At 39.0% G+C, this 27,065-nt stretch overlaps 2 protein-coding genes and 1 long non-coding RNA gene across 3 annotated transcripts; all 3 read right to left on the reverse strand.

Annotated features, from left to right (window-relative positions):
* Positions 1–3,846: 3,846 nt before the first annotated feature.
* On the reverse strand, positions 3,847–8,109 carry hoxc12a (homeobox C12a). The gene is made up of 2 exons (XM_008413715.2): positions 7,229–8,109; positions 3,847–6,138 (listed from the first exon to the last, which is right to left on the reverse strand). Exons 1-2 carry the CDS (start codon positions 7,827–7,829, stop codon positions 5,900–5,902), a joined length of 840 nt encoding a protein of 279 aa, XP_008411937.1. The 5' UTR covers positions 7,830–8,109; the 3' UTR covers positions 3,847–5,899.
* A 155-nt stretch (positions 8,110–8,264) lies between these two features.
* On the reverse strand, positions 8,265–13,232 carry LOC103467379 (uncharacterized). The gene is made up of 3 exons (XR_534065.2): positions 12,682–13,232; positions 10,020–10,130; positions 8,265–8,372 (listed from the first exon to the last, which is right to left on the reverse strand). It is a non-coding gene; the product is annotated as an uncharacterized LOC103467379 (long non-coding RNA).
* Positions 13,233–14,969: 1,737 nt separating this feature from the next.
* On the reverse strand, positions 14,970–19,261 carry hoxc13a (homeobox C13a). The gene is made up of 2 exons (XM_008413716.2): positions 18,415–19,261; positions 14,970–16,234 (listed from the first exon to the last, which is right to left on the reverse strand). The coding sequence occupies exons 1-2, from the start codon at positions 19,076–19,078 to the stop codon at positions 15,978–15,980; spliced, it is 921 nt and encodes a 306-aa protein (XP_008411938.1). The 5' UTR covers positions 19,079–19,261; the 3' UTR covers positions 14,970–15,977.
* Between the last annotated feature and the right edge of the window lie 7,804 nt (positions 19,262–27,065).

Below are 27,065 nucleotides of genomic sequence, written 5' to 3' on the forward strand. Positions count from 1 at the left end.
TAGCTTCCAGCAGGTACCGCCAGGTTCAGCTGGCCGCTCCCAGCATACTTGACCTTCATGGTTGCGTGGAGGCCCAAACGCATCAGACGTCCTTATCCAAAAAAAAAAAAAAAAAGATATTTCTAAAAGCAAAGCAAGACAAAATCCCATCAATTCTTGTGAAGAAACTATCTCATCTAATCACAAAAAAACTTAATTAGAAGTTACACATTAATTATTACGGTTCTAGGGGGTCCCAGATAAAAGCTGCAAAAAGTAAATAAATAAACGCCAAGTTCAGAAAGACTGGAGTGCTGATTTGAAATTGTGATACACAAATCGATTAGGAACGCATATCCGCCGTAGACTACTGGGCTAAAAAGGGGTAACGCTGCTTTTGTGGCGCCACCGAAACCCTCACGGCCTACGTTCGGATTTTTGTTGCACGCCTGTCGCTCCTGAAAAAACAAATTAATAAGATGCCACGTTTCAGGCAAAACAGAAACGCGGGCGCATTGAGGACTCATTTCAAATCATTCTAAAATCAATACATAACAGCTCTGTGAGACGTAAAAAGATATGGATCTGCAACTTTAAGTATCCTACCTATCCTGTCTTTATCACATTAACACTCTTCTTTGAAACAATCACGGCCATTCCTGCAGTCTTGCTCACGCTGCTCCACACACACACACACACACACACACACACACACACACACACACACACACACACACACACACACACACACATGCACTCTCACGAGCACACATATATACAAACACACACACGCGCGCGCGCACGCACACACACCTCACACGCACGCACCACTCTCCAAACAGAAACACTTTACCAGGAATAACACTGCTTTCTGTTTCTCTGGCCAGCTTTGTGCCATAAACGGAAGACGGGGCGGCGGGGGACGTAGACCGCATGCCACACAAGTTCTCTGCGAAGGGCACTGTGAAGCTCACTGACCTTTGGGACGCGGAGACTGGCCGCCATAAAAAGATTTAGCCAGTCTCAAAGTCAAAAGTCCTCAAGAGCAGTGAAAGAGAGATTGTAAAAAACCTGCAAACCCTAATATCCGAAGGTCGTGCACACAGACAAGAGACAACCTGCCTTTAGTTAACAGCTACTCCTCACTTCAATTTTTAACTATACATATGTAGACATGGGTAGACACATCATTCCGTTTGCGTATTCCGCTTTTTCTGTTGCATAGTGCAACAGAGAAAGTACTGTTGACCGAGTCCGTGGTATGCGTGAAATGTTTCTATCAAAAGCCACAAGAAAAGTTAAGAATAAAATCATCAGATCCCCTAGTTCCAAGAGAAATATGTTGAACCGAACAGAAGTCCAGTCAAAGCCCTCCTCGCCAAGTATTTCTGCATCAATAATCCAACCAATTTATACACCATTACTGGCCCGAAAATTAAGCCAGCGTTTAATCACAGCGGGGAAACACAATGACGGTGTGCTCAGCTTGCTTGGATGCCCACGCTTTCCCCCTCACAATCCCAAATGCATTCGGCTAAATAAATTATGTTAATTGTTTCTGTTCAAGACCCGAATTCCTCAGTTTACTGAACAGTAATCTGTTGCTGTTTGTTACAAATCATGACAATTGGACAATCTGTTTCTTCCTTTTCCGTCTTCCATCCACATCAGCAGTTTCAAATAAAAAAAAATATATAATGTCAAGTTCAAAAGTATGAAGTCGCAGCTTTTGGGACCTACATCTGCAGAGTTCTCACAGCTTGAATTCAATTTTGCATGAATCAGTGAAACCTATTTGTTCCAAGCAATAGAAGTGATCCTAAACTTCATTGTGTGCGGTTTGCATATTTTGTTTTGGCTCCAAAACAAAATATTTGAGAAGGTAGTGCACAAATAGAGTCAGGAAATCACATTAAACCAATTAAAAACAATCTAATACCGTCATTTATTATTATTGTTAATAATAATCTAAATGCATCACATTCCGGAATAAATCAGAATCTTCTCCAATGTTCAGACAGTTTTATCATTTAACTGGCATACTTAACTGGTGCGTAAAAAAATAAAAATAAAATAAAATAAAATAAAATAAATTGTGCATTACGCACGGATTTATTCTCCATTGCTAAAGAGACTAATTCGAGTTTATTTGCTGGAATATGTCTTTACACACCTCTTAAAAATTGTGTAGACAAGTAAAAGGATTTTTCAGCTCATCTCTAATCCAACGCTTAATTGAGCATCTGGGAGCTATTTTTCTTTTTCTTTCAAATCCAAAACTAGAGTTTGACATTTGCTTTTGCATCACCTTTGGATTCAACCGATAACATTCCATGAAAGCATCCTAGTACAAATATAAAACTAATACATGCTTATCAAGACAATTCCAAAAACCGTGTATTTTAGATTTTATAGACTATTTGCTGTGATTATTATGAATATTTCGTGGAACTTGACGCGTTGTGACAGCATACATGAATGGAGACATCACTTTTAATTTGTTTCAGTGAGGAAGTTGCAATACTTATATGGATTTTCACACTTGCGCAGTCAAAGCTATTGTGCAAAACAATGACGAATTTATTGAGTGATTTTTTTTTTTTTTTTTTTTTTTTGCGGTTTGCTGTTAACACCCAAACCGGAAAATGTAGTTCGCCATGAGGTAAGGCAAACAGCTATCAAAGACTTCCGAAAGCTGCAAAAACGGCGGTATGAAAACAATAAAACTACTGTAATATACAATCTGCAATGGACCGAAGCCTATATTATAACGCCCATCACAGAGCATTGTCATATGTAATGAGAGAAAGAAATCTTACACTTGCATTTATAAGGAGAGACGTGGGTAGAATGCAAAGATGAGTGTGACATTCAGTGGTTTGGTTGCAGAAGCAGCCTTTCACAGTTCACTGCAATGGCAACATCTGATCGGAACACTGACACTGCACAAAGTTTTTTTTTCAGCAAACGCACTTCACTTGACTGAGACTGCTAGCAGCTTAAGACAAACGCGCTGTTTGTTAGATGACGGGAAAAAAACACAGCTCAGCCAGTGTGTGGCTTTACACTTCACTGCCAGCAGGGAGAGTCTTAGCAGAGCTTACAAGATATAATTGTCTGCGGTTTAAAAACACAGAGAAAGAATGTTCAATCGGTATTATTTAATTAAAAAAACAGCAGCAACAACAAAAAACCCCGCTTCGATATAGAATTATCACGCGTTTAAATCGCTCAGGAAAACCGCAGAGACGCACAAGTAGTGACCAGCCCGAAAGGTCTTATACATATATGGAGCACTGGGGTGTAACCCTATTACTGGTTTACAGAGCTATTGCGTGTTTAGCTGCGAGGTTATAGGCTTGTAGCAAAGCAGTGACACTGATCAGGTCAAACTTGAGGGGTTTTAAAAAGACTGACTTTTTTTTCTTTTTTTTTTTTTTTTTTTTACTCATAACTAAAGCACGTTTCCACAAAGTACGTATTAAAAGTTATTGCAACATAGGGTGTAAAATGTAAACCTGACCGCCATTTTGCATGGTCACTTATATCAAAGCTACCTATAACCTATTTTTGTATTTCTGTCGGCCATAGTAAAATTAGGCCAACCTGTGTGGGCTCCTATGTAAGCATGCATTTGAAAGCGTGAGCCACACTCCAACAAAACATTTTCTCAGATACCTCGAACTCACCGGTTAATCTTCAAATCGGCATTTAATTGTGGTTCTATTTTTTGAAAGTTCTAGGTCAGGTCTTAATAAAACTATCCCAGCAGAGAAACATATTTTTCTTTATTCTTTTTTTTTTAATTTTTTTAGGCTGAATATGCAGCGAGGTACAGTGCAATAACAGACTGATGTAACACCAATAAACGTTTCAATATTCTGTTTATTGAAGACCTTACGCATATACATTCATATCAGTATTACTTTTACAAGACAACGTAGCAATCCTTACAAGCGCAAAGGAAGGAATGCAGTGGGGTGAGCGACATTATGAAAGGTACGATCATGGACTACTATTACACTAAAACAGAGTTCTTTTTAACATGTCGTGAATGGTAAAAAAATAACAAAATTGTACTTTTTTTTTTAAAATCCATTTTGAATGTCGGCCTATACATTCCCACCAACCCCTTACAGTTACAAACTGGCTACATAGAGAGAGCTATAGTTATGGAATGCTGTATTGTACAAGACGATCAGTAACATAAAGCACTATTACATAGCGATAAGGGATCCTCAAAAAAGGATGAGAATACTAATAATGATTATATCTTAATTTTACAGAGTTATACACGAGGACAAGGTAAGGACGGAGACTATACTGTAAGTACATTAAGTCGGCCTAAGCGGCTCCCCGTCCCTGCAATAATAATAATAATAATAATAATAATAATAATAATAATAATAATAATAATAATAATAATAATAATACATTCGTTGAAGGCGTTTATTTAAAAAACTTTTCAATATTAATGGTTTTGATTTGTTCAAAAAAAGAAAGGGTACAAAAAGTCACCTACAGAAAAAGTGGCCCGCAGAACACCACTTGTAGCACTTTCACATCAATAACATGCTGCAAACTTTTTTTCTTTTTTTATTTTAGCTTACTCATAATACATAACAGATAATATACTGCGGTCACACCCAAGTCCAAGGGCGAGCACACTCGAAGGCCTGAAACTTCTCAAAAATGATTTTTTTTTTAATTCTATCTGCTTACTTTATATGTACATTTTGTAATTATCACGAGCACCAATACGTTTCAGAAATGCTCCTTTTGGCCTGAAAGCGTACATCCGCCACAGTATGTGAGTGACAGCTGGCGGACTGAGATGAACTGCCACGCAATTATTTCTACTGTTAAGTCATCCAATTCACGGATCCTTCGTGAGTTTTCGCTGGCATAAGTTCTGAACTTTCTTCTGTTGTAGCAGCTCCAGGACCGTTTTCGAACGGTGAAAATTCACGCAGGACTCAGTGGTCTGTTGTTAAGACAAGCTGAGAGGTAACAAAAGAAGTAGAATAATAACACTACTACTAATAATTATATATATATAAACAAATTTTGCTTGCACTCATTTGTTTTTAATCCTCAGTGCGTAGTCTGTCAGGCTCGGCTGTGCTGCTGTGAATTCCGTTGCTGTGTTATATTTATGCGTTTGTTATACTTGCCTCTCCTCTGTCATGCAGAGACCCAGACTTCTAGCACTCCTGCCCGTGACCGTGAACGTGCACACACAGAAAAGAAAGCATGTGAATCACTCCTCTTGAGCAACAAATTACACGATAGGACGCAGAAAACAGCCGGGATGGATTTTCTTTTCTTTTCTTTTCTTTTTTTCCTCTTCAGATCTTAACTGAAGATATTATAAAGACATTACAGCGCGGATTCGTTGCAGTCAGACTGTCTGACCTCGCAGATATTTTTAGGCCGAAATCTTAAGATTTCTGCCTCGAATGACCTCTTCTACGTCTTCATCTCTCAGGCTAAAACAGAATGAATGTTGTCATATTGCCTCAAAAAATATGCTTTGGTGGTTCAAGAGCGGAGGGTGGGAGGTGGGTGGGGGGGGGGTACACAGGATAAAACACATTTTCACAGCTTTTGTGCCATTACACCACGCCTCAAGGCTCACTGATGTGCATCTTATATGACGCCATTTAATGGCTTGTTTTGAAGAGGTGGGGGAGATCCGTTAGAGATAATCCAGCAAAAAGGATCTAATGATAGCCTGTAAGGTGAATAAAGATGGATATATGAGTGCATGCATTGAAAGAAGACCTAAGGGAGCGTAGTAGGCTTGGCTTTTTTTCTTCTTCTTCTTCTTCTTCTTCTTCTTCTTCTTCTACTTCTTCCTTTTTTTTCTTTTTTTTTTTTTTACTGCTTATCGATTCACCTTTCTATATCCCGAATCTCTCTAAAAGTAGGCCAAAGCTTGCTCCCTCAACATGAGTCTCTTTTTCTTCATCCTGCGGTTCTGGAACCAGATCTTCACTTGTTGGTCACTGAGGTTCAGCCGGTCAGAGAGCTCCCTCCGCCGCTGCCGGGTGATGAACTCGTTCAGCATGAATTCCCCTTCGAGCTCCGCCAGCTGGAGCTTGGAGTAGGGTTTGCGCTTCTTTCTGGTCCGAGTGTGCATCGGGTACCACGGGGCACCTGGAGGAGAGGAGACGAGGAGAAAGAGGTTGAAAAGGACGGAGGAGGTGGAGGAGGAGGAAGGGGGTCAAGGAGCAGATTAGTCAACACAGTTAGGCTACAAAATCACGGTCATCTCCAAGGTTATGGCGACGCTTCGGGGGCATCTGTTGTCTTAGAGGAGGACAGGTCACTCTAACAATCGCTTAAGCCATAAATGGGCGCAATTAGAGCGCAAATTGTGTCATATGGTGATGCAACATTATACAGTTGAAGAGAGTTGGAATGTTTTTTTTGTTTGGTTTTTGTTTTTTTTGCAAAACCTGCATTGTGCATGTATAATGAGAACCACTGCAAGCTGCACGATTCTACAAAAGTTGGACCTGTTTTGGTTTAGTCTGATGATTGCTTCAGTGTCTCAGAACATTTTCACCAGATTGCATTTATTTGATCTTTTCTTTCATGGCCCTGCACAGAAGATGGACACAGTTAGCTAAAGCGCAGCTTTGCATCACAGAAAGTTTTATTGTTGCAGTTAAAACAGCATTAAAGCAATAACAAAGCCGTACCTGCAGCATTTACCTCAACTTTTCTTCAGTTTTTTTTGTGCTAGTTACGGGAGCATGTTAAACAGCTCAAGTCCACAACGACAGATATTAATTCTGTTTACGAGTCATTAAAGAGGACAAACTCTCTCCCTCTTGTCTTTTCGACGCAGTCAACCAAAGTGACTCCTCTTTAAGTCAGTTCACTAATTTGTGCTTGAGCAGTGAAAGAAGGCAGCAAAATCAGCTCACCTAAGCTGCGGAAATATGATGATCTCAGCTGAATGTTTTGGCCCAAAATATATGGAGACACCTATAGTTCAGAAGGGGTTTTCTGGGATTGCTCGCAACCACATGGTGCATGGGGTATTTTAGGGCAACCCCTAGTGGCGTGTGCGCACCACGCATGTTTCCTGCAGCCTGAAAAGGCTGCAAGATGTGCATCAAAATTACAATCCCTCCCTAAGGCGATTAAAGCTGCAGCCATATGAAATTAGGAAAAATGTAACAACATTTTTATTGCACCACTATTCATCTAAAGATTCCAGATAACAAAAAGCACTCACCTCCGCCTGCGGCTATGTTGCCTGAATGGCTTCCCGGTGACACCAGGGTCTGTGTGTCGCTGGATGGAGGCTTGCCGCCCTCATTCAGCAGAGAGGAGCTGGAGTCGGACTCCATCGACTGACAGGACGGCGGATCCTGCGTGAGCTGCTCCGTCCCATACTCATATTTGGAGAAGGCAACGCCGCCCGCAATCCCAGCGTGCATCCCGTGGTCAGATGTTAGGGAAGATGCGTCCCTTGCCCTGTCCTCCCGTTTGAGGCTACCGCTGCCGCCGCCGCCGCCGCCCCCTGAGCAGGTCTCTCTGTTCCCGTTGTTGTAGTAACACTTGCCCTCCTCTGGCCTGGTGATCTCACACGACCGATTGAAGGAAGGGTTAATAGACACGGGGCTGCTAAAGTAGGATTGAGAGTATCCATTGCACGGCTCCGAAGGGTTCCACGGGAGGGAGCAAACATTGTCCCTTCTCGGGTAGGAGAGAGACGGTAGCCCCGCCAGCTGTCCCCCTGAGGCTCTAAAATTCGGAAAGTAAAACGTGTCTCCCGTGTGGATGTTTACCAGAGGTCCCACAAACCCTGGATTAAGGAGATTATGCTCGCCCATTTCCGCGGGCCCGACCAACAGCTTCTAGTTTATTGCAATCTGACATTTAACATAGTTAAACCTGGAGCCGCGCCTGATTGGTTATCCCAGCACCACGTGGCCAGGCTAAGTTGTGCTCCACATGGTACCACCCACTTGGTCCATCTCAGACAAAACAAAACATTAACTTCTGTATTACAACGGTTTATAAGCTTTTTAAAAAATACTATAAACCTTTTATTTAAAATGTAGAGTCTTGTTTTTCTCCCCCTCTCTCTGTGAGCCCAGAAGGGAGTCTCTTTTCCATTTGCACAAGTGGAACTGTCCACGGCCTCGTTTAATATCTTTATACGCTGGCAAAAGTTTTTTTTTTTTTCTTATGAAAACTATTTTTTCTTCAGCGAGAGGGTGCGTATACGACTTTTTGTTTTCTAACAAATTATGGTTGAATTTTGTGTCACATAAAATCGTGATGCCCCAATTTACAAGCTTGTTTTAAGAAAAAGACTGATCCTCATTGCTCATATTTACAGTAACAGGGTCAGCGAGTTGAAGCCATTGGGTCTGTAAAAAAGAAGAAGAAGAAGAACAGGAAGAGGAAGAAGACGAAGAAGACGATATTCTACAAGGTTACTTTAAGAGCGTATATTTCACATCATATTCTCTAGTACACCTCACATGAGCAACTTTAACAGATACCTCCAATAAACGTTGCTGGCCAAACTCTGGTGGGATAGTTACACCTCTCGCAATTCTTTTATATGAATTTTACAAGATATCAGAGGGCACTTAACTGATTCAATCAGTGGAGAGGCCCTCTGCTTTATATCGCACTAATTAGTTGATTTAGAAGCGGGTGTGAGGACACCGAGCAAATATTGAGGCAGTCAAGAAACTCACCTTTTAATTTCAATGCACATTGTAAACAAATGCAAAAGAAAAAGGGAGTTTGATAAAGCAGATTTTATACAAATCCTGTAAAGTACTGTTTCAGAAGTTTACAACGCATTTGGTCATCAGTCTGTCACGCAACTCGCACTAAAGCGGCGAAGCATAATTTCTGAAATCTCTCCTTGTGACTAAGCACCCTCACAACATCCCTTTATTTCTGAGATCTTATTAAACAAATCCAGTACGAATTTTCTTATTTATTTATTTTTTAACAGAACTTGCTCCAATGCTCAAGTCAATATATTGATATCAACAGATGTCATGCTAGTCCCCGTTGAAAAAAAAAAAAGAAAGTAAAATAACGTCATGGGAAATTCTTCTGATTTGGAGAAAGTGAAGGGAAAGAGTATGAACAAATAATTTAATATCGTAATGTCTTTAAATTTCTTAAAGGCTGCCATGGACGCGGGTGGTGAGTTAATTCAAGTTCAAGACGCAGAGTCACGGTGCGTTGAACTTGATGTTGAACTCTAATACTCTATCATCAAGGTAATTCAAATTACTTTCACATAGACAAACCAATTGAAAGCCAGTATTTTATTTTATTTTATTTTTTTTGTATTTTCCAGAATATATTGGGGGTAAACAGTCGCAATTCTCATGTGTGGGAGAGCACGTTCAAAATGTATTTATGTTGCAGAAAACACTACTCTTTTAAATAAATAGGTAAATCCACAGGAAACAGAAACATGACATAGTTAATAATAATAAAAATAAAAAAAACCTCAGTCAATCACCTGATTATGCATTTTAGGGTAATGGAAAATGCGCATGGCAGCCAGAGTTGCACATGCGTGCTAGATAGCCCTAGTTCCACGCTACAAAATTTGCCAATGAGGTGTTATGTGAGAACACCAACATTCATTTAAACACTTGTTTGGGAACGACTTGCAAGTCAGCCGATATGCGATAGCCGTATCTGTCACTTTTGACCACGCATCCTCTCTCAGCCCAAAGGCACTGAGCCGCGCTCGGGCCTTAAATAGCAAGACAAATATCAGATGTTTTTTAACAGGACAGGCTGCTGAGTCTCAGCCTTCGCGGCAGCTCCTATCACTGCACATTCTTTCATCTAGTTAGTGAGTCTCGCAATGCGTGCAGCGCGTTAGTCCAACATAATATGGGAGCGCAACTATGGCACTTCTCGGCTTCTCGTGTTGTCGGAACGGCTAGCAAGAAGCAACACCGTGCGGTGTGGTGATGGCAACAAAAAGCGCCCGTGCATACGAGTAAGGTGCAGGCTGGTAGCAGCCGCTTTACCTCGGGGGAGAAGAAGACGCAATGTGTTGCACCTCCCAGCCTCGTCTCTCCACGCCTCCGGTCCACAGATCCAAGCAAATGCGTGTCTGCACAGGCAGTCTCCAGGCTCTGCTACAGTCCCATATTTGACCACGATATGTAATAAAACAATACAAAAAAAAAATCTTCTTGGTGAAATATAATGGCAAACGGAGCACTGTCAAGGTCACTGTCTAGTACACTGTCTGCTCCTTATTGAAATTAGCCAACTGGAATCCCCCGTCCTGCCTAGACAGGGCAATAGCCTAAACAAAGGCCTTTTCTTCCTTCTTTTCTCTCTTTGATTTTCTGCAGGCAGGTTTCCACCGTTATTGCCCTATGGAAGCTTTGTAGAGAGCATTCCTTAAGAAACTAACTCACTGGGGAAAGATAAAGTATGCACAGTAATGTCAATATTCTCAGCTGAAAAGTTTGGATAATTTTTAATTTAATGATTTCTAACTACCAACAGCAAACCACAGTTTTACTTTACACCAAATACATTTATCCAGGGGATACTGAGCACCAGAAAAAAAATAATAAAAAATTCACTAACAAACAAAATTACTACAATACTCCGTGTAAGTAATTAAATAATGGGTGCATAAACGGACACATTTTAAACAGTAAAATTAAAACAAACTCTTAATAATTCAGTTAATATTGTGCAGAATCAAGAAAACCGTCACCAACAGCAAGCCGTTTTTCAGTGCTTTGAACAAAACAAAACAAAAAAGTTGAACTTGACAGTGTGAAAAATAAAATATTGGTATAAAAACATGGCGACCTAATTTTCAAACAGGAATAATTTATGTTTATATTTTAATCTGTTGCTCTAAAATTTAAAATTCAGGTAATTAAAGCTTTGTTTGCTTGTTTGTTTCCCGTGACTCCATGTGTTGTGTGTATGTACGCGCGTGCGTATGTGTGTGCGTGTGTGGGTGTGTGTGAATGTGTGTGTGTTTAATGTTTCCTCGGTAATAATATTTGTAAACACGTCTACATACAAGATTCCTCATTATTATTGTAGGAAATATTTAATTAAGTTGAAAATTGCATAACTTTTATAAACTTTTTATGTTATTATATCTTTATTGATACACGTGCATCTCACGGAGACACAGCGTCTGATTTTTAAGACAACATTGTTAAAAGAAATAGCAATATTGTTATAAAATACACGAATGGATCCGAAAGCTTCCATGCAGCTGCTTTTATGTTAATAAACAATTGTTCAATTATTGCGTAGTTACAGATGAAAGCAAGATAATGAAATAGCTATAGAATAAAGTTATGATACACTTAAATACAAAATATATGTAAATTCAGGGGAAGTAATAGTTGTGTGTATACTTATTTTAAAATGTTTGTCCATTTAATTTTTCCACTTTGTTTTTTTGTAAACCTTCATAAATATGTTATGTTTACTCACTATTTTGTATTATATTCTTTTTTCTTCTTCTTTTACCTCCTGGGCACTTTGTCATAGTAAAAGAATAAAAAAAAAAAATAAGCTTATAAACTGCAAATCTGCTATGAGTATTTCTACTGCGGACGTTTTATCTAAACAGGAATCACACTGTAAAACAGTTAGGGCATCAATACAAACTACTATTTCTGATATGATTTAACCAGAAGTTCTACTTCAAGTATTTGAAAGATTTTTCATCAAAACGTCAAAAAAAAATTTTTATCAAACTGAATAAAATATGGACACACAATATATGCCGTCTAACGCAAGGAAGCAAACTGCGACAGTGCGTTTAAATCAAAACTGTGGCAAAATTAGCTGAGTAAGCAGAGTGCTGCATGAATAAGAAACACATAAAGCACTTCCTGATATTTTCCTCTGGTCACCACCAGAGGTTATCAGCCCCCTTTCTCATGCCTGTGTCTGGTGGCGGCCTGCAGCAATGACGAAACGTCACGCAGACATAAACAAGGCAACTTTTTGTCCTCCTTCGGTGTTCTCAAGATAGTCCGTGTCTGATCAGATCATAAGTAAGAACAATTTTAGAATTTTGCTTAAAAAAAGAAATGGAGACAGCTTTTATGACTAAATGTTGTTTAGTCATAAACAACTGTTTGAATACTTTAAAAAGCGTTGACTTTTAAGTGGGTATAACGCTGCAGCAGGTAAAACATTAACATAATTCTCGTGAAGCATTTTACGTCTACAATTGTACGCTTGGGATTTTACATACATATGTTCAGTATAATATTGTATTATGTTAATATATAATTATTTTCTTTTGTTAGAAAAAGTAGAAATTAGATACTATATACATTCGAAGTGATTGAATAAAGTGTTAAAATAGTATTAGAAGTTTATTTAACATCATGTGTTTGGGGTGTTCGGATTTGCTAAACCACGCTTTTACCGTTTTACCATAATATTAAATTAAAATTCAGAAGAAAAAAGTAACTCCTGTCAAAATGCTCCATAGTATCAAAAGCTAAAACAATTTTTTTAAATATATATTTTTAAAACTTTAGTCTCCTGGTTTTATTATATTCAATCCGTGCAAGAATTAATTCCCAACAAACAAGTTTTGTGTGCCAATTTAAAGCTTTATCAAGTCCAAAAGTCATAAAACAAAGTCCACGTAAGCCTATCGACAAGATACGGGGAAAGCCGCCCTACCTTTAATGGCTATATTGTGGGCGATGTCGTGTTATTTCCTCTTGCTGTGCTGATTGTGTGGCCCGGTGCTTCGGATTGCTGCAGATTGATGCTGTTGGTGAGAACCGTCAAAAGTCCTACCTGTCCGCCGTGGTCAATAACACACACACACACACACACACACACACACACACACACACACACACACACACACACACACACACACACACACACTCCTCGTGGTAACTGCATGAAACTATTGCTGACTCGCAGACGCTTAGGAACACGATGCATATAACTATACTTTTTGCGCACTTCCCCAAAAACTGAAAAGCGCCCAAATGTCGGCGTAAAGCTCCGAAAGATGGTCAGAAAAACCCAGGTCAAAGGATATCGCTGCACTTCCCCTTTTTATGAATTTATGGCATGCCATTAAGCCCCGGCTGTCTAGACGGGGGAAATAACACCTTGTTTGCCCACAAACAAACCACCGAGCTCCGCCGTCCAGCCCCCTTATTTATTATTCACAATCTTCTGTGATGTCAAGGTCAAAGTGACCACATAGTCATGGTCAAGGGTAAAATAAGAAGAGCCAGAAGTTTCCACTGGCTGAAAATTCAGGAACCCAGACCTAAAAAAAAAAAAAGCTTCAAAAAGATCTGCAGAAGCTGGAAAAGCTGACACAACACTGCAAGAGTGGAATTAAACCACATCTCGCCTAGTAATTATAAATTCAGCAGAGCTTTTAGTTATCCATACTGCAGGAAAGTTACACTTAATAGTACAAAGGTTTAAAGATTGAAACATAGAATTGAATAGTCATGCCAAAACCGTTTTAAGCCTAATCTAGTCCTTTTGGCATACGTCGACTCAGCTCGGTGTTCATTCCAATTAGAAACCTAAATTACAGACTCGACGTGAACATGTCTAAAGACGACCTAAAATAAACTACCTCCAGCTTGTGTCTGATTCACTGGACAGCTGCGTGGGATGTTAATTTGAACGTATTTTACTTCAAATATGTCTCGTGTAGGTAGCCTTACTAAGCTAAAGGGACAGGTAGTTGTAAATGTAAATAAATAAAATAAATAAATAATAAATAGATAAATAATATGCCTTTCCTACAGCAACACACAAAAGTTCTGTGCCTGTAAATATGTCTGTGCAAAACAAGCAAGAGATATATTGTGTCTGTATGATATCAGTTGATCAACCAATCTGTATAAATATAACCCATTTAAACATTCGCACACATCAGTTTACTTTATGCAACCTTCTTCTTGCAGGGGGAAAACTGTGTATGCCATACACACATTGGACAAAAAAACAAAACAAAAAAACGCGACAGTATGTCGACATATTACGGTATTGAAATTGTGAAAATATGCGAATTCCTTACGTTTTAGATGAAAGCGAATTTTATTTTAAAACACCGATAAGAGGTGAGGTTGACAAAACAGTCACTGTTAATCGGCCAAGATCACTGAAGATCTTACGCACAACTTACCTGTTGTAGAGGCATTGACCGCAATCCGCATTAGACGGCGAAATACATACGGAATGAAATACAATTTTATCTAAACACCAATGTCACACTCTAATTTAGCAATAGAAACGGCACACACACTCTCAGAGGATGATTGCTTATCAGGGGAAACACGTAGAATTCTCGAATCAAATTGTGATTTTTGAGTAAAATGCTGTTGTCAGAATACGTTTTTACTTTTGGAATGTGGAAAAAGCCGAATATCGTCAACTCCCTAAGATAATGGAATAAGTCTTGCTTTAGGTTTTTTTTTTGTTCCAAAAGTAATTTTTGTAAAGGAAATTTCCTCCTCTTTCTTTAAAAAAAAAAGGGGGGGAAATGACGGACGATTATTTTAGGAAGGTGGAAATATGCTTTTGTGTGGTGAAGATTAGAACATAACTCGCTTTATCGCTTCCCTTAATTTTATCTGACGTTACAACCTAAAATTTGTCTTCAGATTTTTCTCAGAAGTAGGTTTGATGCAGTTACATTGAACCAAATCTAACTTGACAGGCTGATAAAATCTCAAAACTGACGCATAAAGTCGTGCAAATATTAAATATTTCGAATGACGTGGTTAGGTCCTTATAAATTAGGGTCGCCCTACGTGTAACAATGTCTTTACTAGATGTCCAATAACTATTTGGTAGTACTGGTGTTGTAATGTAAAGAAAAAATTCTAATAAAGTTCAGCAGTTCGGCAGCCCATTAACATATGTGCATCTCAAAACGAATTAAAATTTTCCGGTTGAGATGCTTAATTGACTTGAGTATGAGTGAGCATTTTCATAATCATCATTTATTTATGAAACACTGTTACCAGAACGCAATTCAACACCACAATACAGTTCACATACTGCACCAAAGTAGAAACGATACAGGCTTCGTATACACGACGTGTGATCATAGCTCCAACGTTACACTGAACAAGGTCATAACAAAATAAAACGATTGTGCATTTATATGTAATACTCACTTTAATGGTTTACAATCATTCCAGTTGCATGACAGAGTCCTTCACTGATAAAGGAAAACATACAGGTTTATGATACTCCGGTACTAGATAATATGAATTAAATAATGGAGGCATTGCACTATACAGATTAACAACATAGCAGCCTATGTTTTAGCCCAGGCTTTACAGAACACATCCCACATATGGGAACATTGCTTTTGAGATTCGGATGATTTTTTTTCTTCCTTTTTTTTTTAAATTATTCTTTCTGCTGAAAGTCTTCAATGTCAGTTGTAGAAACTGATTAAAGTCGAAAGTTCGACTTATGGTGTCCATTTGGCGATCATCCTCTCTAAAATGACAACAGTTTCCTTTGATTTTGATCTTTCCCCCCCCCCCCCATTGCAAGCACTTTGAGATGTCGTCAGTCCTTTTAAAGATGCAGGCTTGAAGAAGAAGAGGAAGAAGTAGAAGAAGAAGAAGAAGAAGAAAGAAAAAAAAATAAAACACGCAATACTTGTCTTTGAAATACAGATAGCGTTTTAAATATTATATATTTATATATGTACATTCCTATAAAACAAAATCGAAGTGAACTTTCAACATTTTCACAGTTTTTAGAGGATTATCTCTAAACTGAGAAGTGGAGGGGAGGCTGGGGACGTGGTCGGCGGTGTTGGTTGATGTTGGAACTTAAATTAGAAATGTAAAACACACTCGACCAAAACAACAACAGAAGAAAAAAAAAAGTTCTTTCAGTCAAGATCTTTCGATGCGAGAGGTAAACAGATGCCGTGTTGTTTTCGGAAGATTCGAAGTGCAGCCCTGTCCGTATCAAGTGGTGTGGATGTGATTGTTCTTGGATTTGCTGACGAATTTTTTCTCCTTGACCCGCCGGTTCTGGAACCAGATGGTGACCTGGCGCTCCGAGAGGTTGGTGGCGGCCGAGATGCGTCTTCTCTTGTCTTTGGTGATGAACTTGCTGGCCGCGTACTCCTTCTCCAGCTCCTTGAGCTGGATCTTGGTGTAAGGGACGCGCTTTTTGCGCCCGCGACGGTAACTGCTGACCTCCGGCTGCAGGGGCACGACGTCTGCAAAGGAAAGAGGGGGGACATTTTAGATTTTGTCCAAAAGATATAATGAACACTGCCAGGAGAACTCCGGTTGGCAAAGAGAATTAAATCTTGAAAACGGCGTGTAAGTGCGTGTGTGTGTGTGTGTGTGTGTGTGTGTGTGTGTGTGTGTGTGTGTGTGTGTGTCCTGCGTAGATTGGAGGTGGGGGTTGTTCTCAGGTGTGTTGCACCTGACATTTGAGTACATATGACACATAATTGATTCTAAAAATACAAATTAAAAAAATTCACAGTACTTTTCCGCCTCCTTTGTTTCTGTAAATAACACAAAGTATCAACCTGCAGAAGCTCTGTTAGATATACTTTTCAGCAGTGAGAGATGATTAATGCTTCTTTAACCTGCAATGTACTTGCTGATTAGATCTACGAACCACAGTTATTATTAATGGCGTATTGGATAAATCTGTCGTTAGGGAAAGGGGTAGAAAGAACATTGTATATGCTACAGAGAGGAGTACCCAAGGAAGTGCCTGATTAGAAAACAAAATATTGCCAACAAAACTTTGTATTGTAAACTTTACATGCAAAAAGTTACACATGTAATGAAACTTCAGATATAGAAACTTGAACTATGTTTAAACACCTTAAAGTAATACTTGGAAATTTTTTTTTCCTCTTTATTCAGTAATTGACTAATTTGTTATGGTTACGTAAATTGCTAGTTTCCATTTATGTAAAAAAAAAAAAAAAAAAAAAAAAAAAAAAAAAAAAAAGCTTTTAAGCTGCTAAAAAAAAAAGCTACAAAAATGCACGGTTCCTTAAATTGTGAGCTAACTGTGACAAAGTTTTATAATTTCTTTAATTTTAAAAATCAAATGAGAGGTGGATTATTCTTTTTTTGGTAACCCATTTAATATTTTGTGTTTAAACATTCTTCTAAATTAAATTTTTAAACGACAACTAAAGTGCAAAAAAATGAAGTGGTGCTCAGTGTTTCTTTCCCCCCTATTTTCTTTCAGTTGTGTTCATGTGGGAGGACGTCACTCTGTGTGTTTGAGCACGTGTGCGCGCTTACTTGACAGCGTGCCCGTGCTTGCGTGGCTAGCTCCAATATATTTGCAACATAAAAAATGAGAGTAGGGGGCTGCAGGGAGAAGATGTGCTTGGGGGCTGGTGGGGGGAGGGAGGGGGTTGAGGGGTATCAATGTGCAATTAAAATAGCTGCAGATTTCACAAAGATCATAAACGCCAAATGAGATGTGTGTTACAGCGAGTGACTATTTCACTACATGATAACATGCGAGCCTTAATAAAAAAATAACGTAAAATGATTCCTGATTGTGATGCGTTTATCTGTCTAGATGGCAATGCAGATGTTCTCTACAAGAGTCCAGATTGGTCTGTATGCAAAAGACGCACCACAAGGCTCAGAGATTTACGGCCACAGTCCACATCCAGCAGTCCGTGTCTCAGTCACTGTATTCTCCTACGTGGGGCAAAGGTATGCAGAGGTGTACCTTTATATTCTACGTGACAGCAAAACCTAGCCCCTTTCGTCATGTGACAGTGCCAGGCACAATGCTCTGAATATTGTCAGAGGGTCAGGCAGCTGAAAAAAAAGTTTATTTATTCTCATATCGTTTTACATGTGCCACTGAGAATCTTCCACCTTAGTTTGTTTTTATTTTAAGCTGAATATTTAGTATTTAATTTAATTTAAAAAAAAAGAAAAAATAGGGGAAAAAAAAGAGTTACTTGAGTCTTTTAAAAAGTTTATAATTTTGCACACAATTATGTAGTGAAATTGGGTAAATGTTCTTTATGGTTTAAAATGCAATTTAGATTTTTAGCACAGATGAGACATTCTAGCACAAAATAATATAAATGTGAACTTGACGCTTAGATGTTAGAAGAGGACACTTGTCTGCTTGGATTCAAATAATGCTTTGAATATGATGACACGTGTTAAATGTTGTACACGCATAGTTGTGGGGGGGGGGGAAATAATAATTCAATTAAGTTCATTTACACAGCGCCCAATTCACAACAGATGTCTCCTCGAGGCACTTTATAAAAATCATTTCAATTCAATCACATGTACTTTCCAATTGCTATCAAACAGTACAGTAGCTCAGTTAATCAAAGTAGTTTAAAAAGTTTATATTTCCGGAAATATAATAACTATATTATATCCATACCTGGGAAAGGTGATTTCCAGAGATGGGTCGACTGTGTTTGCTCTTTAGAGCAGTACACCTGTCCATCCCAGCCATTGGAGAGAGCCCAGTGCTGGTAGCCCTCCATGGGGATTAGGGCGTCGTGTCGCGGCTCAGGATGGGCGCTGATTCCGGGCACCACCGACACGTCCAGATATCCTGGGACGGCCTGGTACGAGCTGGCGAAACTCGGGTAGAAAGCAAACTCTTTCGGCCTGGTAGACAGTTCTTCCGTGGGGAGAGCCGTACTGGGTTCGGCGTATTTCTCCGCGGGGTGGTATGAGCAGGGCTTCTGCTGCAAGTTCACGTTGTGCGAGTGGGATAATCTACAGCCGTAATATGGGTTTCCAAAGGGGTAGCCGTAGCTCAGAGACGCGCTCGAAGACGTTTGGGGAGCGGGGCACTGCCGACCGCTTTCCGGAGAGGAAATATCCGAGTAGACGGAGCCCTGGTGGGTCGCTATGGAGCCAGAATGTCGTCCGAGCGCAGGGTGCGACATCAGGTCCCTGCAGTGGGTCGCAGGGCAATTACCGCTCAGTCCCTCCATTGTTTGGCTTTTATTCTGGCTGCTTTCATTCGGGCTTTTTTCATAAACGTACATCAAGGTGTCCGCCCAGCGTGGATGCAGAACCAGCGAAGTCGTCATATCACGGGCTGCCGATGCTTTTTAAAAGTCGACTACTCCAAGACGGACACCTCATTTCCAACTACATTTTACACCGAGCGCATGCGCACACCGGGCCCAACAGTGTGTCCACTTCATTAAGAGTCTGGCACGTGATACGCTAACAAGTCCTGCGAGATTGGGTTTGAGAGCAGAGGCAGAGCAGCTCCTTTAAAGACCCACTGCCTCGCATGTCACCGTTTTTCCCCCACAGAAAGCCGAGTCACACCATTGGTTTAAGTCGGCTAGACCCACACCCTTAAAGGGAAGTTCTGCAAAAGCTCAAGAGCAGGGCCACAGGAAAATAATCAGACGTTTAGCCGACTCTGTGAATTGACTGAGAATGTATAAGCCATCGTGTTGATACATGAAGCAGCTTACACGTGTAAAAGAGGATGCAAGTTTATTTCCATAAAGAAAATAATGAATGTGATTTTTTTTTTTACTTGGGCTGGAGTAGGAGCGCAATGCGCAATAGTTGATCTGAGTCTGTGCTTTTTACGCAAAGCGTTGTGTTCGTGTGGTTACTTGCTAGCATTTTAATTCATTAATCTACTTTGGTTAATACCAAAGTGAATAAATGTTTAATAAACTGGAAAATATCAATGCAAAACACAAGCCCCTTCTTTGCAGGAGTCTTATGACTCCGTTTCACACCGACATGCAAAGAATGCATTCTATATCCAAATATGTGTTAATATTCCATAAAGAACTATTTCAACAATTACTGAAAAATTTGTAAAAGTCGTACAATTAAGAAACAAATCAAACGAGGACATCTCAAAATAAAAATAATTTTTTTTAAAATCTAATAAAACATGGAATATACAGTGTGTGTGTGTCTTCGTGTTTATGCGTGTATCCATGTGTGTGTGATTCAGAGGTATAGTTTCCCCCTCTTAAGAAAAAAAATGCTAACTTTAAGGTGTTGCATGAGTGTCAGTTGCACCTCATCAGCAGCAACAGCAGCAGGAGGGGACGGAAGCTGTGCAGGTAAGACACCATTGTTTCAAATTGGGACTCGTCTCATCAAAATTTCATTTAGCTAGAAGTCATTTAACTCGTTCATAATGAAAGCCAGTCTCTGTTCTTTGAAGTGAAACTATGTCTGATTTCTGCGGAAAAATTTTTTCACAGATTCATAATTATTACTTGCACAGATAAGACAATTGCAACGTTATAGAAACTCGTGATGTTTTTTTGGCACACTGGGTTGTTATTAGTATTAGTTGTAGTCTGCGCCATTGACTCTTCCTGGCGACAGGAAGGACAATTGCCTCTTTCAGTTGAACTATATATACAAACCACTAATGATACTTAGTTGGAACTCAAGCTAAGAAAAAAATAAAAAATGTCCCATTTCACCCAACGAGTTATTTTTTACGCATGCCACTGATATCTCCGAGCAGCATCTAAAGTTCCTCTGAACGTTACACTTTTACCTTTTCAATCAATTCCTCCGTTCATTGCCTGATGAGTTATTTCTTCTTTTTTTTTCTTTTAAACTTGCTTACTGAATCAAGTAACAAATGTTATAACTGGGACAGGCCCAGAGTGGTTCATAATGCCTAAGCTATGACTCACACATAAAGCAGGCTTCGAGCTGCTACTGCAAAAGGGGCGCGCAGTCCAACACCACTTTTTGGACGTATAGGCATAAAATGCCCATAGATTCCTATTTGTAAACACATCTCAGAGAAAGCTGCACCCTCGCTGCCTCCCCAGTCGCTCCTCAGTCAGAGGCTGTTGCTTCTTTTGTCTCAGGGAAATTACAACTGCGGCGGAGGGCTCATCCAAATGGCAGCTGCACGGAAGTCCAAGGTCAAGGTAAAAAAACGCAGACAAACAGGGTCGTAAGGAGAGTCTAGACAGACAAGAATGAACTTCACACTAGAGCATACATGCAAACTAGGCGTTATTTGGAGAGCCTCCCTTTAAAATATTTGGCGTGAGAGCGGAGGTTGAAGAAGCTGTGTATGAGTCATCAAAAATATCAAGAAAATAAGTCTTTTGAGAAGACGATCGATAATGACGCAGTCTTGTTTAAGGAGCCACGAAGAGTTCCATTTAAAGCAAAACGAGCACAGAATACGTTCAAACTTGAGTTTAGTGAGCCCATGTTACATACAAGTTGGCGTCCGAATGTAACTAGATAAGCGAAAATCTATAAAATACTTTGATATGAGTAAAATAAACATCCTCCTAAAACCACAACAATGTACATATTGACGGATCCTGTGGTTATCTTATGTCAAATATAAACTTAACATCCTCTTGTTAAGTTTTAAATTAAATATACATATGCATATACATATACATATATTAGGGGGAAAATCTTAACCTGAAAATAGTTTGTTTTTAACGTCATCTGTGCACTAATATATGCTTTAAATGACATGAATTAGACTATAAAACAAATGATACATGTTCAAATTATAATTCTTATTTTACCAATAGTAACGTGCCATTATTATTGAATGAGCATACGCCAGGTATGTCAGCAAGATAATGAGTTCCGAGATCTGTCCAACTGGAATAGTTTACTTTTAATATATCTATAAGGTTTATAAACAGTGCACATGCTGCAGATAGACACGTGGCTTCTTGTAGGATTAGCACATGCTCATATTGCACAGTGCAGAGATATTTTATGCTATCCACTTATTGTGACATGCAGAAATAAAAAACTTTTATCAGTCAGCTAATTTAGTGCGCTGGCACTTTCTCTGTAATTTTTGACCCATTATTTCCTCAATATCAATATTTGATAGTTATAATAATATATTCAAATGGAGTTAACATGTTAGTTTTTTTTTGTTGCGTTTGTTATTGTTTTATTCGTTCAATTGCAATTATAGTTAAAAAAACAAACAGAAGCAAAACGACTGCGTCCGACTCTCTCCAAATTTCATTCAACTTACTCCAAAGCTCAAATTAAATACCAGAGTTGCTGATTGAAACGTGAGGCTCTGCGTCAGTCACTGAAGTAAACAAAACAAAATAACTTCTTTCACCTGTTATGCATATTTCAGTTCCAGTCCGACTCTACAAGAGAAAAGGCTGTTTGTACAATAAATTACAATAAAAATTATTTCTTATTTTCTGTTTTAAAAATGAACTATTTGTATATCCACTTGATCTATGTATATCACATTCCAAGTATTGCAAAGATAAAACATAAATAAAAAAATACAGTCAAAACATTTTTATACTTCTTTTTTAGCATCGCAGTGATTTCAAACATTTTCAGTGCTCTAAATCGGAACAACAGCAGTGTCCAGCCATGATGTGTGGCTATAAATGACAAGCAGACATCATGTCCCTCCAGACGAGTCTTGTCGAGCAGGGAAGGAGTTCCGAGTCTGATACAGAGGTTGTGGGGGAGGGGAGAGCATCCATCTCCATGCAACTGCATGCTGCTTACCTGCAGCCACCGGCTCGCTCAACAACTGCACTGCATTTACGCACATGACTCCAAAAGCAAGACGGGTATGCCTTTAGGAGTCCCCTGCCTGCACATATTTGCGTTTGTATTGCCTTATCACACGTCTTGTGCATATAAATAAGATAAATTAGTCGATATCCAAACTAATTGCTTTCACGTTTTGTCTTGATAAGTAATTAATTAAAATAAATCAATAAAAAATCAGTTGGTCACTTATACCAAATTGGCTTTATTCCCTTCATGCATTTTCAGTATTCACAAACCCCATACCAGTGCTTAGAAAAGTGCAAATCCACACGCATAAAACACGCTTTTAACAAACCACGTAACGACTCAAGAATTTGCTGACTGCTTGCAGGTAGACTGCAGTGTGCGTCATGCAAGCTGGAATCGGACCATCTTCACGGGTTTAAAGCCAGCTCCCGGCGTTTTTGAGAAAGTTAATTTAATATTTTTGAAAAAATCCCCCTTACACCATCCAAACCGATGGGCGTGTGAGGTTTTTTTTTATTATTTTTTTTTATTTATAAAAGTACTATAGCAATATACCTACCTTATCAGGTTACACTGGACCATAGTTTTTTTTGCTACGTTTCTTCAAGCTACCACTCTGAAATTACATTAATATCACGTATTTTACTTTAACGTGTACCCACTTGGCAGAGGTTATCAGGGGAACTGGGGGGAATTGGGGCGATGAAATACTTTGTAATATTAATGCGACACAGAAAGTTATTCTAGCCACAAAAAAAAATCCCAATATGAGCTATTTAAAATCAAGAGCCTGTTAGAAAACTGAAGGTAATAACTGATTGAGCCATCTTCAAAGCTTGCAGTATTAGTCGAGGGATTTGGACTTTGTCTCACCGATTCTGGGTTGTCTAAAGCGCACGCAAGACGGTCATAAAATGTGGGATTTCTTCATAGGTTAGAAAACATACATTAAAGTGTTATAAATGAATTGATTTTGCTCAACTTTCTAACACAGAGAATCATTTACAAAAAAATAACCACGGGATAAAAATATTGTTTCGGACATAAAGTGCATTCGCAGATATCCAATTACAAACCGTCGATCTTAAAAATAATTTAAAAAAAGAGTACATTTTTTCATATATATATATATATATATATATATATATATATATATACCCTGGTATTAGGTCAGTTGTCACCAAGAGAGAAGGGGAAAAGCATCTTGAACCAGCACACTCAGCTAGGATTGAAAGATGGAGTGGTAATTAAAATATGCTTCAGCGCAGAACCAGTAAAAGTGCAACGACAAAACCCCGGTCTAGCCAACATTACCAAACATTGTGTTAAATGCACAAACTATATGGAGAAAATACAAGGAGTGCAGTTTACAATATAACTTTTAGTTAAGTCTAATCACCAGGTTATGAGAACGTGTGTTGTGTGGGCCTTTGGAAGGACGGTGGCAAATGTCTGCCATATAATTTTCTTCGTCAAACCTAGATTATGAGTTTATTTTTCAAACTCTTATCAACATACCCGTGTAGCCACAGTGTAGGCGTGTGTGCGTGCGTGTGATGGATGGAAGTGGAGGGGTATAAAAGGAAGGCGGGCTCGTTTTCTGCACACGGCAGAGCAGAGCAGTCCACTGTCAGAAAGGCATTGTTGCTAAACTGAACCAGCATCTCAATCTGGTGATTTTTTTTTGTGTTCTTTTTGTTCTCAAAGTTATTTCTCTATTTCGTGCAGGCCGTTTTCGGTTTACGAGCACAACCGCTCCTTGGTGGCTAAGAGCAGAACACGTCAGTGCCAGTAGTGAAGAGCACATGTGATTTTTGTACAAATATCCCTTAAAGCGAGGTTTAAAATACAAGCACGTTTAATTAGCACAGCAAAAACAAGCATTCAAGTTCAGATCTCCTGAAGAGCCACTCATTCGGCGCAACTTTTTCTTTTTCTTTTTACATCATGTGTCGCAATGCAACATACATGCCGTTAAATGCGAAACAAACCAGGAGTAAACCTCTAATTTGTCAAGAAATATGTGGAAATGATGGACTTGTAATACTTTTTTAACCTTCATGAATAATGTTATAACTACAACAACCAGAAAGCATTTTTAATGACTTTATTTTTCTTCAGTTTTTCAATTAATTGTAACAAAAAGCAATAAAGTAATCAATCACATTAACATTTGTAGATCACCAACCCCATGTTGTTACAGGGTACATAGAGTCTATTTCCCACATCCAGTGCAGTGCAGTACAGTACAGTACATAAAGTATTCTTTCTTCCAAATAGGAATATCAGTATTTTTACAAACGGATACCATCACATCTACTTTGTTTTGAAAGTATTTTAAAGTATGGAAAGTATAGAAAAGAAACCTGTCATAATTTCTTTAATATTGTGCATTGTTCGTTTAATGAACAGATAAATTAGGGCAAATTATGGAATTAATAACACCTTAATAAAGTGACCTTCACTAAAGCCATATAGACAAAATTATAGTAGACAAATTCGACACTTGTTGACTTCACAAAAGTGCTGTACATACCTGAGGACTCAGCTTGGCCCCATGTATTTGCAAACCTTGCAGCCCCACATGCCTGTTTGTCCCAGGAGAATTTGAATCGACAAAAAAATGACCCAGTAGTGCATAGCCTTAAAAGACACAACTTAAAGCGACATATCTGTTGCCTATATCCGAGCTGGATTGAAAACATTTTATGCAAATTCAATGTGGTTTGCAAATAGAACAACAATAGTTCTTCCCCCCCCCCCCCCCCTCATGAGAGCAAGTGAATCCAATATAACATATGTCCTCTCCTGCAGAAAAAAAAAAGTAAAGTCAAAAATAAATAAATAAATATCCGACATAACAGAAGGGAAACTGGTGGTACAGTGCGGGTTTATATGGAGATGGGCACCAGGAGACATTGTGCTTATGGATTCATACAACGTTGGGCTGCTATGCCAAGACCAGTGAGATAAACAAGCAACTAGGCTCTTGACGAACATTTTATGCTAGGAAGTACTAGCATAAATAACAAATCTTATGCGAGATTCAGAAAAACGATGCCACACAAAAAATAATTTAAAAAAAATAGATAAACATGTACAAAATATCTTCTGAATTCAAAGATGTGTGTGTATTTCACAAACTAACCACTGCAGACCAGCTGTCAGGTCAAATATGTGATATAAACAGAATTGCACTAGTAGTGTGGATTTAACAAGCAATGTTACAACCAACCTTGAGCTAAAGTTTTTGTGAAGCGACAGGGTTGAGTTTTGGTCGTGCCAGGAAGAAAATCTTTAGGATCAGCATTGTGCCATTTTTTTGAAGGTTTTATCAAGAAACCAAATCTCTGTATTCTCTACGCTTTGGTCAGATTTATATACTGTAACTATAACGGACGGATGTAACTGAACTGTTGCAAAGCAACGCATGATACACCATGCGCGGAATAAACTACTAAAGCATGGTTTACTTGTGACTTGACTCGTTTAGCAGATATACTATGAGCGGAAGGTTGTGGGCTAACCGCAAAATAAAGCAGACCAGGCGGAGCCGCGCCCAGGACAGAGGGCAGCCTGGCAGACCACCGCGACGGCAAGGCCAGAGAGGATTTACAAAATGCAGCACCGGCTTTACAGCCCTTTTATTTGCCGCTTTTGTTATTGTTATTAAAATGTGAACCATTCCACCTCAACGCAAGACCGCTATGGTTTTTAACAAACTCCTGTTTAAATTGGATTGCGATATTTGGACTAAATAGTATCCGAAGTTTCGAAGATTTTGCAAATTGATAAAAACGCAGAGTAATAATAAAGTTTTCCAAGTACCTCTGGTTTGTTGAAATATATATATATTTTTTATAACAGCGAGAATTTGTTGAATGCCTCTCTCCAAACAGCGTGCAATAAGCCTTAGCACAAACATCCATAGTGGTGGATGGGGCGATAGTTTCATAAGATGGTTTTAATGCTCCACATTAGAAATCCACAACGCATCTTTAAAGAGTGTGTTAAAGTTTTAAGTTGGAAAATACTGCTCCTAAGAGAACGCGTTTGACACATTCTAAATATATTACAGCACATTCGGCAACAAACCGGTGTTATTTCCCTTAGGTATTTCTTTTCAACGTGTATACAATAAGTAGCAATCTATGTTGTGAAATATTGCCCTTCCTTGGATTAAGAGACAGGAGTATGATAAAGAATTGTCTCACACGCCGCAGGACTGCGTGTTGGATCTGACTAATTTTATTAGTTAAATCTAATTATTAGTCATAGCAGAATGCGCTCATACACGTCGCTTTGACACAGTTTGGCTTTAAGATAAACTGAAGGCCAAGCCCCAATTTTTCCCCACTGCGGCTCAGAGAGCAGAGCAGCAAAAGAGACAAAATAAATCTATCTGACGTCTCGTCGGAAGTCCAAGTTCAAGTTAAGAGAGGCGGTCGCTCCATCCGCCCGCATAGCAAAACAAAAGACACACACGCTCATCATTAATCATCTCACTTCTTCTGCCAGGGAATAAACCTT

Source organism: Poecilia reticulata, linkage group LG7, assembly GCF_000633615.1.
Source record: "Poecilia reticulata strain Guanapo linkage group LG7, Guppy_female_1.0+MT, whole genome shotgun sequence".
NCBI lineage: Eukaryota > Metazoa > Chordata > Actinopteri > Cyprinodontiformes > Poeciliidae > Poecilia > Poecilia reticulata.